At 38.2% G+C, this 19,114-nt stretch overlaps 1 protein-coding gene across 1 annotated transcript in view; it reads left to right on the forward strand.

Moving 5' to 3' along the window:
• The window catches only part of FAT1 (FAT atypical cadherin 1), a 106,486-nt gene that overhangs the window by 27,534 nt on the left and 59,838 nt on the right, over positions 1-19,114 (forward strand). Inside the window, exon 2 of the mRNA XM_068970125.1 lies at positions 17,416-17,730. Within this exon, the coding sequence (XP_068826226.1) occupies positions 17,416-17,730 (315 nt within the window). The remainder of the gene's footprint in view (positions 1-17,415; positions 17,731-19,114) is intronic.

Consider the following 19,114-nt stretch of genomic DNA (forward strand, 5'->3'; position numbering starts at 1 on the left):
GTACAGCGGAACCTTAGGCTGGGACTGGATCTAGCTCATCTGCATGAAGGTTGAGTCTGTGCGCGCGCGTGTGTGTGTGTGTGTGTGTGTGTGTGTGTTAGTAATCAATGTGTCTGACTTCTTTGACCGCAGGTACAGTAGCACACCAGGCTCCTCTGTCCATGGGATTCTCCAGGCAAGAATACCAGAGTTCCTGGCCATTTCCTTCTCCAAGGGATCTTCCCAGCCCAGGAATCGAATTCAGGTCTCCTTCATTGATGGCAGATCGTTTACCATCTGAGAGGGTCATTCGAGACCTTATTAAAAAAAATTATGTAATTTAAAAAGTCTTTCAAAAGTTTGTCTTTTCACAAAGAAGATAACATGGCTGGAGGTGACTGCTGGGATGCACCTTCGGGCCAGAGCAGGGCGTGGCCGTGCCTCACCCAGCAGAGGGTCAGCTTGCCTGCCCTCCCAGTTTGCTGCTGAGGTTTCTTTTTTCCATACCACCTGCTGCTCTACCTTTCGGAAGTCCCACTGTGAATTCTTATGCCAGTCCAGGCTTTACGCCTGGCTCCTCGAGGACCTCTGTGATAGCTGGTAATCACCAGTGTCAAGGAAGAAAAGAAAAAAAAAAAGGCTCCTTTTGGTTTTGATGGTGTGCCAAACCAATTTTCCTCTTTGGTAATAGACTTTCTCTTGGATATAAACCCTTGAAATAAGATTGCTGTTTTAACGACTTAAAAAATATCATTAAAAGTCAGCTGATTTCTTTCAGAAGCAAGTTTTTAATTTCAAAGAAGTTTTTCTTTGTGCTTATGCATCGTAAAAAGTCTGAATTAGAGACACTTCAGGGCTTTTCCTGGTGGCTGAGCGGTAAAGAATCCACCTGCCAATACAGGAGACACAGGTTCAGTCCCTGGGAGGGGAAGATCCCCTGGAGAAGGAAATGGCTATCCACTCTAGTATTTTTACCCGGGAAGTCTCATCAACAAAGGAACCTGGTGGGCTATAGTCCGTGGGGTCGCAAAAGAGTCAGATACAACTTAGCAACTAAATAACAACAGCAACAATTTTTTGCAGTTTAGAAGTAAAATTAATGAACCTTTGAAAAGAATCTTGGGAGGGTTCTGCTTCATCTTCCTCTACTCAGGTCTTAACTTAGACAAAGAGATCCTCTAATGTCCCTTATCTCCATATGATACTAACAGTTTTATACCTTTGACGACAAAGGGATTAACTATAATATATAGTTTAGTCTTCAAATTTTTTTTAGTAATCATGTGTTCTAATTTGATTTTTTTCTAGTTTTGATAATCACATCATATTTGAAATGAAATGTATAGCATTTTCTAAAAGTAACTCTGTCCTTTATTGGCGTCCTGGGCGAGGGTTTATAACAGCCCTCAGTGACCACTTCTGCAGTCTGGATGCAAACATTTAACATATTTTTTTGTACCGACAGTGAAACAACTGATTTATATGCCTCTGTGTGAAGTGTGGACACAGCAACCTACTGTAGCCCCCTGCTCTTCAGTATCCCAGTCACCTGGTCTTCAAGTGATTCTAATATTTTGCTTCAAACACTACTTCAGTATAATGTGGCTTTTGTTCTCTAGTTTGTCTCTGAAGTAATGGTAGCATCCTCGTAAAGTACAAAGTCAGGGATTAAGGAGTCATATCTGGAGAAGGGAACAGCTACTCACTCCAGTATTCTGGCCTGGAGAATTCCATGGACTGTATAGTCCACGGGGCCTCAAAGAGTTGGACACGACTAAGCAAGTTTGGGCTTCCCTGATAGCTCAGTTGGTAAAGAATCCGCCTGCAAAGCAGGAGACCCCGGTTCAGCTCCTGGGTTGGGAAGATCCCCTGGAGAAGGGATAGGCTACTCACTCCAGTATTCTTAGGCTTCCTTTGTGGCTCAGCTGGTAAAGAATCTGCCCGCAATGCGGGAAACCTGGGTTCGATCCCTGGGTTGGGAAAATCCCCTGGAGAGGGGAAGGGCTACCCACTCTACTATTCTGGACTAGAGAATCCAATGGACTGTATAGTCCGTGGGGTCACAAAAACATGAGTGAGCGACTTTCACGTTCACTTTTCAGCTCTATAAGAATCTTCCTAAAGCTTGGCTTTGCTTTAGCTTCTCAAGCATCAATGTGGACTTAGTAATAGTTATTGCCTGTAGTTTTTAATACTAATCAAGTATTAAATCAAATACTAATACTTGAAATCAAATACTAATCCTTGAAACACATCTATCCTCCCCATTTTATATGTGAGCAAACTGAGGCACTGAGTAATAAATAACCATCAGTCACACATTTATTGAAGTGCAGAGTTGGGACCGTTAACAAGGACACTGTAAGAATGATTGATTATATTGCTTGAAGACTAGTATACTTCAGAGTGATGGATTTGAAGAACAGAGCCTAGATTGTCTGAAAATCCCGTTGCCCTCTCCAGTTCTGAAATGAATAATGCTGCTGCTGCTGCTGAGTCGCTTCAGTCGTGTCCGACTCTGTGCAACCCCAGAGACGGCAGCCCACTAGGCTCCCCTGTCCCTGGGATTCTCCAGGCAAGAACCCTGGAGTGGGTTGCCATATACCCTTCGTCAGTGATTGGGAAGTGTGCTTAGGTCAGAGTCGTGGAGAGCGAGGTAAGGTCAGGATAGGAGTATTTTGAGCTCTCTAGTGGTTAACCTTGAGATTGTGCCACTGATTCTTGCTATTCCTGATACCACTCATCTCTCCCACAAACCCGAAGCCTCATTTCACTCCCACTGGAATTTGGGTTAAGACAGCCCTTCATTTCTCTACTAGGCACTGCTCTTGAAGGTAGGTTGGGGTGTTTCAGGAGATGGGGTTCCACTTTAGGGCTTTGATTCAAGCTTTGCCGCCTAATGACACGTCTTTTATCTCTCGATCATGGCTCCCTCATCTGTAAACTTAGGGAGTTGAATTAGATGATTTTTATCACTTGTTTTTAATTCTTTATTTTATCTGCTTTAGTTTGATGGTTTAAAGTAACTAAGTACCACGAAACTTCATCAAATGCTGTTTACTTAGGAGGTCAGCTGCCTCTCTGTGCCTTTGTAGAGGTATTTGGGAGTATGGATCCCATTATGTTTTCTTCCAGAGAAGTGGGGGTTGAGGGCCTGGGGAAAAGTGGTAGATGAGGAGAGAAACACTGCAGAAATGACTGCATTATGGAAGCATGTTATGATGGTATCATCAGTAGTCACAAATATAATTCAGATTTCATGGTCATATTATTATGAGTTATCTTCTTTGAATCTTTTAATTAGCTGTTTTTCCCTATTAGAAAACATCAGTTCTGCTAAAGGAATCAGTCTTTTATTCTGACCCCTTGCAATTTCTTTTGAACAGATTAGGTTAGTCTGTTGGGTTATATTTCTCTTTTAAAGACAATAATTAAAGCCATGGCTATGCCAGCATTATTTCAGAATATGCTAGTAAAGTGAACATCTTTAAAATTCCTTTAATATTTAGTTGAGACTAAATTTACAAACACAGTTATTTTGTTTTTCTGATTTGGTACTTAGATCATTTGGGAAATACATATGTATTATTTCCATTAATTGATGTAGTTAGAAGTAAATGGATTAGCTTACTGGATCTGTGAGTTATGCTTGAGAAGTTACCAAATTATAACATGATCATTTATAAACTTTTTCAGATTTTAACAAATAGCTTGTTATAGCAAACCAACCAAAACGTAGAATAACTGGAAAAGATGTGATTGCTTCTTCACCTCTTTCATAAATGGTTGGACGAAGAGACAGATCTATCCAAGAGTTTAGGATTGAATCTCTTCTTAAAAAATCATTTTAAAAATGACAGAGCTGATAAGAGTACATCTGGCCTTCTTCCTTTGAACTTATCTGATATCCTGTCATGTGCTAGAAATCGTTGAGGTTTTTTAGAAATGCCAGTATTGTTTATGTCTCATGTTTTTTTTTTTCCCCCTTTGCATTTTGAATTTGTATTTAGTTTTGTTGGGGGGAGAATTTTGGAAACTAACAATTTTCAAAACAAAATGTGAAAAACTTCCATTTTATTAGATTACCATTTACTTAACTATTAAGGAAGATGTGTTTTTAGTGTTTTGTACTTTTGGTCAGTTGTACCTTTAATCAAGAGGGTTTTATTTGTATTTATTTATATTTTTATATCATTTCTGAGACGTTTCAGTAACTGTTTTACTAATTACAAGTAGTATGTGATGGTTGAATGACATCACTGACTCAATGGACATGACTCTGAGCAAATTCCAGGAGACAGTGAAAAGCAGGGAAGCCTGGTGTGCTGCAGTCCATGGGGTCGCAAGGACATGGACACGACTGAGAGACTGAACAACAGAATGCTGTAGTTATTGCTGTGCAATTTTGGCTGTCTTTCTTCTAATTAGATAGTATATACTTTTCTAATACCCATGGCTACGTGATGTCCTCGTACTTATTTTCATGGCCTGTATCTTCTATTGTCGTCCCCTTTTTAGCAGTGGTTAGGAGAACCAGAGAAGAAAATATTTCTCTTGTTAATGAAATGTTCATTACTACTTTTTAAAGAACAGCTTTGGTTTCAGATGAAGTTAAAAAAAATAATATGAGAACTACCATGGTTATTTATTCTATACAGTTAATTGTTTTCCCAAATTCAGTTCTCTGCTTTAGTTTTTTTTTTAGTGTAGACACATGACAGCTATTTGAGACCCCATCCATCTACTCTTGTATAGCCTATTATTGTCTCCAGTAAGAATTATGTCTCCATCAGCTCTAAGGTAATGGATTACTGTTCCCAGTGTTTCAGAGTACTTCATGAAGTTTGTTTCCTATTTGCTTAGCATAGTGCAGACTATATACTTCCTCTCCTGTCTTTCGTGATTTAAAAAAAAAAAAAATCAAATTAGGAATCTTCTGGTGCATTGAAGTCCCTTCCTAATACCTTATCTTCATTTAAAGAAATGTGAATTCAGAAAATAGGTGAAGTTATAGAGAGGAGATTGTGTATAATACAAAGTGATGTTTTGCCTTAGTATTCTTAGTAAGGTTTAATCAAATCTTGTAATGAGTTTAGGTCATTATTTATAGGTGTTTGATTTAATTTGTTAGCATAAAACACAATTTACCCACAATTTATCCTAAGTTATTAGTGGCAGTGAGTGAGTTTGCAACTAGGTTAGCTTCACCTGCATTGTGAGTTCTTTTAGAGACTGGGGTTTGGCAGCAAATTGGATATTAAAAGTAGCTGAATATTGCCTCTAAATTATAGCTTTTCAATTTGTACATAAATTTGAATTTAATTTGAAAACTGCTTTATTATTAAAATGGAATTTAATAGAGAAACAGGTTAGTTTCATTCAGTGATCAAAAGTAAAGGGAAAAAGAAAAAAAAAAAAGTAAAGGAAAATGCTGCCTGGGAGTAGCTAGGAAAGGGGGGGGATTTATACAGTATAGGGATTTTTATTTTCTTCAGCTAGGATTCCTATCATGTAAAACACATGTACCCTTTGCATAGCTAAATGGCATGTGGGTCGCTGAACTGCATGTGGGTCTCAAGTTTTATTTTAAGAAAAGTAGTTGCACTTTTCTGTGTTTAGAATCTGTTTTCTAGAAACCTAAACAGACCTGAGGAAAAGGAACGCTTGCTCTTCTCCCAGCCCGATGCCTTCCAGGACTCCGGAGACAACTGTCTCTTTTGGAAAGAGCTGTGTTTATACAGTGGCCACTGTAATACTTGACTGTAGCCGAGGAATCTCATTCCATTCCTTCTTTAGCAAGGGAGTGCGTTAAGGAGTTTGGCATGAGGCATAGTCCTCTCAACTGACATTTGAATCATTGAATAGTCCCTTGTCTTCTCCAAGTTGGAGCACACTTTGCAGTACAAGTGTTTCAGGCAGTTGTTACCCGGCTTAAGAAAACCTCGAAGTCACTCTCAACTTTTAAAGGTTGCTTTTACATTTCTGAAATTTCTCAAGTTCTGGTTGATACACTTTGGATTAATCCTTTATACACGAGGGCTACAAGAGGTATTTTTATGCAACACGTATATAGCTCTTGTAGAAAAATTAGAAAATGCGAGCACAAAGAAGAAAAATTTCACTTACCCTGTGATCTTCCAGTTTTAGTGTATATATACATCTTTTCCCTGTCTTCTCAGAAAATGGAATTAATGTTATAATTTATTTTTAAAAATCATATATTACATGTTGCATCTAAAATTCAGTCAGGCGCTGATAACCTGAAAATGGATTTGCATGACTTCTGTGCAAGAGAGAGAAATAATAGAAAATAAATGTTCTGATAACTAGTCATTAAAATACTATGTTGCCCTTCTGAAAAGGGCAGTTTGAAGGAATACATTAGTATTTTGTTTAACTACCTTCCCCCATAATAATTTGTTTTACTTTTCTTGGTTTCTTTAGTGCTTCTTTCTAAGCCTGGCCATTTTAGGAACCGTGTGTTTGTTGAATGACTGAAAGAAGGTATAAATCAGTAATATCAGGTTCCAGAGTAATTTCTAGCAAGATCCAGGCCACCTTAAATGATAGTAAATCCTTTTTGATGAAACCAGTATTGTACAGCGTTTTTTTTAAATCTGTTATTGGAGTATTGGATATTGGTATAGGTTTTCTTAAGTATTGGAGTCTGGATTAAGATGTCTCAAAGATTTCTTTTCCAAAGGAGGGTTTTCTTAATCAGTTTTTATCTGACACAAAATGTTTACAACCTGCTGTTAAGATTTAGAACTCCATCTCTACCTCTCAACATTTTAAAATTAATAACAGCACGTTTACAACTAACTCAGTTATGATATTCTTACAGTGATATTCAGTAACTACAATGCCTATAACTTTATGCTTCATTTAATGTAAATAAGGCTTCCCCTGTGGCTCAGTTGGTAAAGAATCTTCCTGTAGCAGGAGATGTAAGAGACCCAGGTTCAATCCCTGGGTCAGGAAGATCACCTGGACAAGGTAATGGCAATCTACTCCAGTATTCTTGCCTGGAAAATTCCATGGTCAGAGGAGCCTGGTGGACTACAGTCCACAGGGTCACAAAGAGCTGGACATGACTGAGTATATTCAGTAATTACAATGCCTATAACTTTATGCTTCATTTAATGTAAATAAAGTCTGCACTTCTGTGTAACAAGATGACATGATAAATATACTAACTTGATGGATAGAGGACCGTGTGAATTCTTTTTTCTATCCTTTTCCCTTTTTTATCCTAACCTTAGTCACATGGGATCCTTGAACTTTGTGTGGGGATCCGTTTGGCCCACGTTTAGTTGGGTTTATGGGCTTCCCTGGCGGCTCAGCTGATAAAGAACCCGTCTGCCAATGCGGAAGACACAAGAGACTCGGGTTCGATCCTTTATACTTTAATTCTTTTCATTCCTCCCACTATGGGCAGGTGAGGTAAACTTTTGATGAGTTGAGTTTTTATTTCAATCAATGGTGATAGATTTATGAAGATCACCGTGTTGCTGTTTAGCCGCTAAGTCATGTCCAACTCTTGGTGACCCCATGGACTGTAGCGTGCTAGGCTCTCCTCTGTTCATAGGATTCTCCAGGCAATAATACTGGAGTGGGTTGCTATTTCCTTCTCCAGGGGCTCTTCCTGACCCAGGGATCAAACCTGCATCTCCTGCATTGGCAGGCAGATTCTTTTTACTACTGAGCCACCAGGAAAACCCATGAAGATCACCTTCCCCGGCTTATGAGGAAAGAACCGGGACTTGAAGAATTGGCGGTGCCTGTTAAATCACATCTCTTCACCCCGTAAGAACAGGAAAAGCAGAAGGGAGCTCCCTGGTGGCTGTGAGTTTCAGCTATGGACTAGTCAGCCAGGTTTTGGATTCTCTCTGCTCTGCAACTGGTTGGGTAGCTTAAGGCAACTTACTCAACTTTTGAGGCCTAAGAGAGGTTAGTGACTGTAAGTGCTTAGATGACTAAGACTAAGGGAATTCTTTAATTAATTCATTGATGAATCTGTACCATGATGATGACCTTAGTCCAGTGATTTTTCGGCTCTAACCCTCTGTGTCTGCATATGGAAGATGAGGAGAGGCCGTCGAGCTTACAGAATACTTGTGAGGATTCAACAAAATGGTATATATAAACCGTATGCTGAGTGTGCATCCAGTAACTATAAGGTGGAAAAAGCAATCTACGTTGAAATTGAAAGCCTTTTAAAATGAGAAACAAACTGCTAGAAGCGGTGCCGTTGGTATGTGATGTGCCTCCTCGGGACCTTAATCCCTCCTAAGACTGGCTGGTGTACATAGGTTTATCGCAGTGGTATGTGTTCAGATGATACGTTTGATACCCAAGGATGATCCTTTTTAAACGAGCTTATCCACGGAAGCCCTCATTAACAATATTAATGATTCTGACATGGAAATCAGAACTTGGAACCATTTTCCACAAAGCATAAAAACATGATTTAGCAGGGCTTGCCATGGGAATGACTCTTTGCAAAGCTAAAGCAATCCCTGGACTTGAAACATGATGCTTAAAATCTGATTATGAACTGTAATTAATATGTTTTAGTAAGTTGGCAAGTCAAAAAGCTTCCTCAGCTGATTTTAAAGTTATTGCAGCAGTTTTAATTGAAAGAGTTGATAGATATACAGTTTAATTAAAATGATTTAAATAGGCAATCTAAATAATGAAAAAACAGATTGACAGTTACTGCATAAGAAGCTTTCCCTTTAATCGTTAACTTATGATCTAATTCAATGCAATATAATTATATAATTTCCTCTATATAATAAGACTTTTAAGTAGTTTTTTTTTGTTTAGTTCTCATTGTAATGTAACTTGTTTCATAAAGTTGTACTTCAATCTGGCACTGGAAGTAGTTTCATATATGTTAATAAATACTTTTGAATATTAAATCATTGAAGCTGTCAGTTGTTATCCATTGACTCAGATTAGATGAAAGTATATCTAAGCTATAAAGAGAAAATGAAAGAAGGTTATACTGGCAAAACTCTTAAAGGACTGTTGGTACTTAAGTTTGACTTGGCTTTTTATTGTATGCATTTTAAATATGACTTAAATTCATGGTTAGGAAAATTTACAGTTAAAATTTTTTTTAATTCATCGATTTCCTTTATTGTCCCTCTGTCACTTTGTTTATTTTGGACCTTCCCCCCTGCCGCCCCGCCCCCCTTCCCTGCCGCCCACCGGGCATATACTTCTGTGTTTGTACTTCTGGTGTTTGAAATAGAACTAAACCAAATCAAGGTTGTACTCTATATATACAGTTTTATAAAGATTTATAGTTTTGCTCAATCTGTATATTGTTGACATTGTTCCTTGTAATTAACAGACATACCATTTTTTAAAGCTGTGTCATATGTACCGTAATAAATTAGCCTCGTCCCCTTTCTGTCCTGATGCTATGAAACATGCTTAATGTTTTAATGACACAGAACAGCAAGGTTTTTGCAGCATCAGATTTTTTACCCAGATCCCCAGATGTTGGGAAAACAACAAAACCAGTTTTTTCCATCTAGTCTCTCCATTTGTGCATTCTGTTGAAGACAGGACTTTCCCAGGAAATAGCAGGCTGTGTTGAGTTTCCCTCATGCGTTGTCTCCGATCAGAGGACACAGCCAGAGACTCAGAGGTGTCACAGAATGGCTGGAGCGAGACTCTTTGGGATTGAGCTTCAGTTCCACCAGGAATAAACTTAATTGTGTGACTTTGGGCAGGTGGCTGACATTGTTTCCTCATCTGAAATAGATATGGTTTCCTCATCTCTATTTAACTCTGTTAAACTAACTAACAACCCACTTCTTAGAGTTTCTGTAAAGATGAAAAGATTTGAGAAATACTTGAAATCGTGGCTGGTATATCGTGAACTCTGTGTAATAGATGGGTTTGCTGCTTTATAATATCACCATCATCATTACCGTTTCACTTGACTTTGCTGTGTTCTTAGTCACAAACGGCTTCTCACAAGATAACACAGCAAACTCTTGCTTTTGGAAGACTGGATGATGGTCGCAGTAGGTACCATGCTGTTCACCTTTTCGACAGGACTCACTCTTTTTAGCCATGAGAAGACAGAGCGGTACACGTCGGACCGTGCTGTATGCTAATGTGCTGCATAGGGGCTTGCTTGGCCTATGGGGGTTGCTTCTTAGCAGACTCATTTTGACCTTTTTAAAATTTATCAAAAGCATGGGATATTTATCCTATTTGTGTGGTCTTGAGCATTTAAAATTTTAATTATGTATTACTCTCTTTTTAGAAGTACTAAGATTTTTTTTTTTTGGCAGAAAATTTTTGTCTGCAAGACTATTAAACATGACTCTGTATTTTCCTTATGTTTTATACTTACCAACACCAGTAAAAATACATGATAACATCTTATATACTTGAGGTGAAATGAAGTATGAAACTTTTATTTGACTACCAAAAGCATTTTTTCTGTGTCATTCTCTAGGTGGACTGTATAGCCATTTTAGCATCTGAAATGTCTTTAACAGACTCTTATCTCATTTGTTCCTGTATTTTAGACAGCAATAACTGTGCGATTTTGCCAACTAATGCAAAAACAGGCAGAAACATTAAATATATACAGATGACATATTTATATTATGATCTGCTGTACTTAATGTTTCTAAAAGAACTAAAACGTTTTCATTTGTTAGATACTATTGCATGTCAGATTGGTGCAGTCATTTTCAAGAGTGGTTAAATTTCAGAAATAGAGCTTTTTATATCGAGAAACTCATTTTATCACCTTGGCACATTAATGTTATCAAGGCAAAACTTGAGTGATAGCAGATCTTTCTTACATTTACAGTAAATTTAGAAGTTACAATGTAAACAGGTAAATAATTGGATTGATGTTTAAATCTTTAGCCTAACACAACAAGGATTTTCCTATGGACACTCTAGGATCTCTCAAGGTGTTGTATTAATAACAGTATCAGTCTGAATCTTTTGTTTAATGAAAATGAGATTAAAAAGAAAATTCAGAAAAGTTTTATCACTTAAAGAAGAAACATTACATATTGATTATCTCTGATGTCTTTTGAAAAAATTTGGTAGATTTACAGAAAAGTTGAGCAGCTAGTAGAGAGTTCCCATATGGTCCCCTGCCCTACACAGCTTCCCCTATTATTGTCTATTTGTTATAATTAATGAACTAATATCGATATGTTCTTGTTGACTAAGGCCCATAGTTTACTCAGTTTCTTGGTTTTTATCCAGTGTGCTTATTCTGGTCCAGGATCCTCCCCAGGACCCCACATGACCTTTAGCCGTCATATTTCCTTAAGCTACTCTTGTTTGGGATTTGTTTTTCATACTTACCTCGTTTTTTTGATGAACATCTGTTTTTCAGCACATCCTTAATAAGCACCCATTTACCAGGCCCTGAACAAAACAGGCAATAAATCCATGCCCACAAAAGATTTAGTTTTTAGGAGAGAGCTTATCGTTTACTCTTTAAAGACGAATGCCTTGTAGCACATTACTAAGCACATTGCTATTTAATATGACAGTTGAGTGACTTCTGATTTTTCCATAATGAGCAGAAACAAATGGAGTAACCATTTGCAGATTAATTGCAGAAGCATAGCTGTTGTATCCCTAGTCTGTAGAAGATAGCTGTTCTTTTTAAGTGAGTGTTGTTTTTACATTTGAGAAAACATTTAGTTCCAAAAGAGTTACTCTGTCTGTGATGAGACTATAGAAATGGAGAAAAGAGAGGTCAACCCCTTGTTGCCTTCAGGGAAAATATCATCAAAAATTACAGATGAAGTTTTCTGATGGTTGACTAAGAAGCTTTTCATACAGTTGCTTCCATAAGCTTGGTTGCAGAGAAATTTAAAAAAAAGGTGTGATGATATGGTATATCAGAGATGAGGGTAGGGTTTGCAAGTTTATGTTGCCAAAGTGTTGCTGATTATAAGTATTTTTTAGCTGGAGTAGCTAAAGAAGCTGAAATAGCATGGTTTTGTTGAAAGCTTTGGTACTAGAACTTGATATGGGGCCAACACCTGTTAAACCAAGAAAATAGGAAAATTCCAGGAAGAAAAGGTACTCTCTGGCCATGGAAATTTGAATCAGTTAAATTATTTGGGGCACTATAGTGACTACATATTATTGTATGTTTGCCTTAAAGATTGCTGTGTTGAAAGCATCTTGCTGACCCGTAGCAGCCGGGGAGACTACTGGCCGTTCCTGTCCAAGGTCAATATTCAAGTTAACAGGCCATTAGCCATCAGGGATGGGCAGCAGAAAGTAGTTATTTTTGGAAACTTTTATTTACTTTTGGGCTACTTACTTGAGCAACTGATACTGTACTCTACAGCCTTTGAATAATTGGACTGTGTAAGGAAGACGCCATCAGTACCTGTTTAATCATGGGCCTGTTTAAATATATGGACATGAATGAAACCTTTTTGAAAGAAATTTTGCTGTGCACTGTATTTTCAGCCACATTGGTCAAGCTCTTTGAACAGTTACATTGTATTTTTTCTTTCATCTCTATTTTTCCACTGTAGGCACATTTAAAATCAGTTTCCATAGTGACATCTGGTGGTAGTTTTGAAATCCTAGAGAGTATGTTTGGAATGATAAATATTTTTATTTAATAGCTCCAGATTTCCGGCTTCTTTCAAATTTTTCAGCTTTTAACAAACTCCCCCTGAAAATGCCTTCCTTGTATTCTTGAGATTGGAGAAGCTAGGCATCTCTTGTTTCCGTCGTGTTTCATTAAAGCCGAGAAATGATTCTTATAACATTGCTGGATGGTGCCTATATACCAGGCTTGTTTGAACTTGTCTTCTGGGCTTAGAATGCACAGTGTCGAATCACACAGTGGCATCCTTACCTTGCCTGCTGCTTGCACGCTGTAACCTTTTGACAAGAAAGGTGTCATTTCCACCAGAGCCATCTCACTGGCTTTGTCTGGTACATCACCGATTATCTCGTCTGGCTGCAGGGAGCTCTGCGGCAGCCCTGGGCTATCACTTCTTTGTCTCTCACAGCCCAGGCTTACAGATCATCTCGTTGGTTGCATGCCATTGTTGCTTTCCCAGAAAGTGACAGACGAACAAAAAATAGGCACAGAGAAGGAGGTATTTGAAGACGAGAGGGAAATCATTGGAAGTCAGCGTATGGATGTATATATGTATGTGCCAAATAAAATGGAGTATTATTGTGGGTGTGTGTTAAAAAAAAAATCTCTTTAAAACCGAGTTTAACTATTTATTTTGTTGGTTGTTTCAGGAAAAGTGAATTAATAACCCAGTGTGCAGAAAAGTAGGAGTTATTGAAAGCTGGTTTGGTAGAAGATCGTGGACGGAGGAAAATGGGACTGGGTTTAGTTTTGAGAATGAGCACAGTAGGTCGATTCACTTCCACCAGTACCTGAGAGTCTTCGGTGGTTGTTTTCCTGTGTTAAAGGTACTAATGAAGAAGTCTTCATGATGGAATTTTGAAAATCTGTTTCTTTTGAATGAGTTAAGATAACTGGAGTTACAGAAGAGAGCCATCTATGCATGGTGGCCGTGGCTCTAGAAAGGATGGGGGAAAGAGTGGTGACACATGTACAAGAACTGAAATAGTGAGTGAAGGAATAAGGAATAAGTGAGTAAGGGCTGAAAGAATAAAAGGTGCTGTGGCCAGATTTCTAAGTAGTTGCTTTGCTGGTTGTCTCAGAAACCAGGATGCCTGTAAAGAATAACTGAGATTCTGATGAGCCCCTGGCTAAGGAGGTACCTTACTCTGGACTTGTATAAACTCTCTGCAAAAATCTCTCTGCTGAAGTATGGTCTAGTCCCACCTACGCTGTGCTTTCAGAATAGTGGTTCGAATTAGAATCTGCAGTTAAAATATGTGCTTAGGCACTGGACCCTGGACCTCTGTGACCAAGCGGAGCCCTGGAATCCTCTCTGCTTTACCGTCCTTGGAGTTTGGGAAGGACTCTTACCTCCACAGTGGGAAACTGCTTGTGGGGTCTCATCATGGCAGCCCCCACTCACGTCCGTGGTGCCCAGCACCCTTGCTGTGGCGGAGTGTGTGACAGTGGATCCGTAGCTAATGATATAGCCTGATGGTGAAGAGCCAAAGTTCTGGAATCAGACTGGCTCATTCACGTCTCAGTTCCACCTCTTTACCTGTTGACTGACTCCTTAATCACTGTGCTTCTCAATCACTCTTAAGGCCATTTGCTTACTGTATCTAAACTTCTGCCTCCTTGTTTGTGACACTTGGAAGAAAATCAAATGATTCCTGTCTTCTTTAAATGATTTAATGCACGTAAGCACCTAATGAAGTCCTTGACATGCAGTAAATCCTTCTACTATTAAATTATTATGAATATAGCAAATTTACTCATTTTATTGTCTAAGCATTTTTTTTTAAAGAAGAGATTATTCAATACGCCCTCCTTTCCCTTTGGAAATTAAAAATTCACCTTATTTTTTAGTTACCTATCAGCTGTATTAAGTAATTTTGTTCTTTTACAAGGATATAATAAAAGACATTAAAACATGAACATCTCAGAAGTCACTATATGAAATATACATAAAGATATACAGTCCAAGAATTCACGAAATAGGAACACCTGAGTATCTCACTTAGACATGTTTAATTGCTAATTCACGCAATTCTAGTTTCTCCCATATTTGAGTAGAGCAGCTTTGGTGTATCACTTTGAACTGATGGTAATATCTGGCGGTTCCCTGGACCTTGACACCTTCCCTCCAGACTGTGGCTCAGCAGTTAGGCACAGACAGGTGGGCTCCCCCTCAGTTGCTAGGTTGATTTGGGAGAGAGGGCAGTTCCCAGCAGAAGCATCTGTCTCATACATGTGCACTGCAGTCTGGACGCTTTCAGACCAGACTCCACATGGAACTGAATGGAAAATCAATAGCTGTTTTTGTCTGTGATTTAAATCTTGTAGTGTATTTGCATTTTCTGTCTCTTTTTTCCTAATACCCTGACACTAAAAAAAAAAAAAAACCTGTTGTATGTGAATGAACACTTAATTCACTCCTTCTGAATTCTGATCTGCAAAAAATGGACAGAACAGCATTGACCTGTCTTTTCAGGGTTTTCACAGTAAATTTGGTTGACTGCACGTTTGTCATACTAACGGTAAGACTGATGGGATTTCGTTGGTACCTGAAGTCAGAGATTCCTGGTGTTTGAACTCCAGCTCTGCCATTTCCTATGACCCTGGGAAAGCCTCATCCCTTTTAATCTGAGATTTTCATTTACAAAATGAGGATAATAACACCACATATATGGGAAGATTAGATATAAGGAGTAAATAAAATAATGCAGGTAAGATAGTTATAGTGCCTGATACATAGTAAAGACCGACAAAACCTTTCCTAATTATTATTATTAAATGCCTACAAATGACATTGAGAGGGAGACACAGTTTTTAAAATGAACTAGTTGAGAATTAGAATTCAAAAGGGGTGAGTACAAGTACCGTGTACCTGTCTTGAAATTTTCTAATCATGCTTTACCTGCCAAGTGACTTATGTTACATTTTCATGACATGGCAGAAATGAGAAGCATCTATGCATTCATCTGTTTATGTAATCCTCTTAGAACATTCAGTTATTCCCTGATGTCCTTTGTCATCAATTGGTGGGAGTGACAAAAAATAAAAACTGGAAAAGATTACTTTCCCATGGTTACTAAGGGCACTCTTCTTTCAGGCTAAAAACAGATATGATTTTGCTAATTTAGTGAATAGATTCAGTATGCAAACACTCATGTTTGGACAAGAGAAGAAGGAAAACATGTTTGACTTATCTGCTGCGCAGACACCAGCTAGCTCCTTTTTTATTTAAGAGTTCGGAGTCTTTGTTCTGTAGTTTTAGGAGGAGATCCATTTTGAGGGTTTGCCAAGAATTAATGAAGCAGTAGCCGTAATGCTTCTGAATAGCAATACATATTCATTTTATGATAATCCACTTCACATTTTAATATTTAGGTTTGCTCTTGATAAGTTGGAAACTTTTTGGGGAGGGTTAGATATAGTTATTTAACATTTAAAATAAAGGAGGTCTTTTTTTATATTGATAACCTCAGATAAGCACATATTTAAATTTACATTGTGATCAAAAAGTAAGAAATACAGATGTGTTTTTGGTCAAAATAAAGACTGCTTCATTTCTGAGCACAGATTGAATTGATATTTGTTACTTTTTCCATAGTATTTTGCATTCATTGGAAAACTTTAGGGATTCTAGAGTTGTAGGATTTCCAAAGTTCAACCTGGATCATATTGAACAGTAAAAGTAGCATTAACCCACAGTGATGCTCTTTGCTGTGGCTCAGACGGTGAAGAATCCACCTGCAATGCAGGAAACCCAGGTTCAATCCCTGAGATGGGAAGATCCCCTGGAGGAGGAAACGGCAACCCACTCCAGTGTTCTTGCCCAGAGAGTCCTATGGACAGAAGAGCCTGGTGGGCTACAGTCCATGGGTCATAAAGAGTCAGACATGACTGAGCGACTAGTACACACACACACACACACACACACACACACACACTGCACAACAAGAGAAAAAATGCAGCGATGTATTTTGGGAAAACCAGATGACAAGATTACACCATTGAATAAAAAGGTGGGGTTTGCCCAAGACAAACGGATATTTCCGCTGTTAATCACCCTGAGATTAAGTAAGCCTATGAGTGATTTCAGGGTCTGGGCCAAAATGTTACAGACATTCTAACCATCTTCTTTGTAATTTTATAGCTCTACTTCTCACTAGTTGACTTAATAAGTCCGAGTTTGGGTCCATTTGAGGATGATTCTGTACCAAGTCCAGTTAAGATATACATTCATTCTGGTTCATTCATTTAATAAATAGTGATATAAATAATGAAATAGTAATGTGCTGGGTAAACTGGTATTTGGCAAGGAGGCTGTCTCTGCCCCTATGGAGCTTGTAACGTGGTGAGAGCACTGGTGTTTGTAGCATCTTGATTGTGTTGCCATTTGTTTAAGGCTATTAAAAGAAACGGAAAGATTTCAGGACATAAGAGACCATATTTGCCTATTCATTTCTTTGGGCTGTTTGAGACTTAAATCAGATAAATTTTGTAAAGCAAAGCACTCCACATAGTGCCTGGCACCGAATACTAACGATGACAGAAACTTCTATAAGAGTGATAGTATGTGCCAAGTGCTGTATTCTAATCATTGTAAGGGTATTAGTTCATTTAATCAGCATACTGTTGTTATCCCATTGTATAGAAGAGGAAACCAAGGCACAGAGAGGTTGGAGAGTTTGCTTAAGACGGCTTAGCTGTGAGCCTTGCGTAAGTCAGAGTTGTCGTGTAGGCTGATACTTCCCCATAGTGACAGGTGGTGGTTGTTGACACAGTGCTTCATGCTTTTCTTCCTCCTTCGCCAGGTGTCATAGAGACTTCAGACCGGCTGGACCGCGAGTCGACCTCTCATTACTGGCTGACAGTCTACGCATCTGATCAGGGCGTGGTGCCCCTGTCCTCCTTTGTAGAGGTCTACATAGAGGTGGAGGATGTGAATGACAACGCTCCGCAGACGTCGGAGCCTGTTTATTATCCGGAAATAATGGAAAACTCTCCCAAGGATGTATCTGTGGTCCAGATCGAGGCATTTGATCCAGACTCTAGCTCTGATGACAAGCTGACATACAAAATCACAAGTGGAAATCCACAGGGATTTTTTTCAATTAATTCTAAAACAGGTATGTGTTAATACTATTATGTATGAAATAGCCATGCTTGTACGCTCTTGATTTGGGGAAATTTAAGAATTAAATTTCTTTATTTGCCACTTTTTGTTCGTTTTTGATAAATCATTTTCCTTTAGAATTATTCAAGACAAGGTTTTATTCTCTGATGAAAATGTAGCCCCATTTTTTTTTCTTTCAATTTGCTTTTATAAAACTACTTTGCTTCTTAGTAGAGTTTCATTTGCAGGTGAAAAAGCAAATATTGTAGTTTCGTTAATAGCTCCTAAATTTAGTAATGTATTTTAAACTTAACTGCAGATTCTACTGCTGCTGCATTTTCCAAACTCTCCGTTTTATGAAAACTATCAAAAGAGTTTATTTCACACTTCACAGTACTTTTTTTTTTTTTAATGTTGTTTTGGAATTTTCCCATAGAGCAGTGCTGTGTGTCTGCAGGCAGTAAAGGATCCGAATTCAGTAATTTTCAAATTGGGAGCAAATTCTTGAACTCACACGTCAAATTTTCCTTCTAACCATTTTTTTCTCTGAATGTCCAACATTCTAAGAAGGTAATTCCTTGACTCCAGAGTCCTTATAAACTGTGAATGTTTGAGCTTTTACATTTGACAGTGCGTCAACTTGTTCCTTAAGTCTTGGTTCTCTTTATCCTATTTCACATACACGTGCACAGAGGCTCAGCAGAGCTATCCTTTGTGTAGTAAAAAGTTAGCTACCATTTATGCATGAAAAGTTTGCAAGTGCAATTTACAAGCTCTCTTGATCAGAGTTAAAATAGGAGCCACCGCATGACACCAAGAGGACAGTTCCTTCATAGGAAGATAAAACTTCTCTTGAAGGAGGTCATTGGCCTTTGAACCTCGACTATTCAGTGAGTCAGTACTTTCCATAGAATATAGTTTCCATAAACTAGATTATGAAGAGGTAGGTTTATAATTTACATACCTCTGTCCAGCCTTTGCTTATTATGTGATATATTATTTAGGGGAACTGTCCTGTTCAGTTATTGAGTTGTCTATTTGATATATCAAGGAAATAATATATAAAAACCAGAATTAAGAAGGCATTCTCAGCTTCCTTACCAGTCTTTGTTATTCCTTTTTTGTGTACCGTTCTTATTTTATAATTTACTTTGTTGAACTTAAAAGGAAGCAGTTTTTAAGGTGGAGAGGAGCTTGAGTTCAATATCCATGTACTGAAATGCTTATAGAAAGATGCTTGATAAGGGAGCATGTATGTATTGAATATTTTGTGTCTTAAAAAGTATGTTAAAAAATTAGTTCTTAAACCTCTTGTCACCATATTCCAACCTGTCCTAAAGACTTTCTTGATTAGTACAAGTAAACAAGATTGATTTTTGACTATACTTTTGCCTTGA

The sequence above is a fragment of the Capricornis sumatraensis genome, chromosome 4 (assembly GCF_032405125.1).
Source record: "Capricornis sumatraensis isolate serow.1 chromosome 4, serow.2, whole genome shotgun sequence".
In the NCBI taxonomy this organism is placed as follows: domain Eukaryota; kingdom Metazoa; phylum Chordata; class Mammalia; order Artiodactyla; family Bovidae; genus Capricornis; species Capricornis sumatraensis.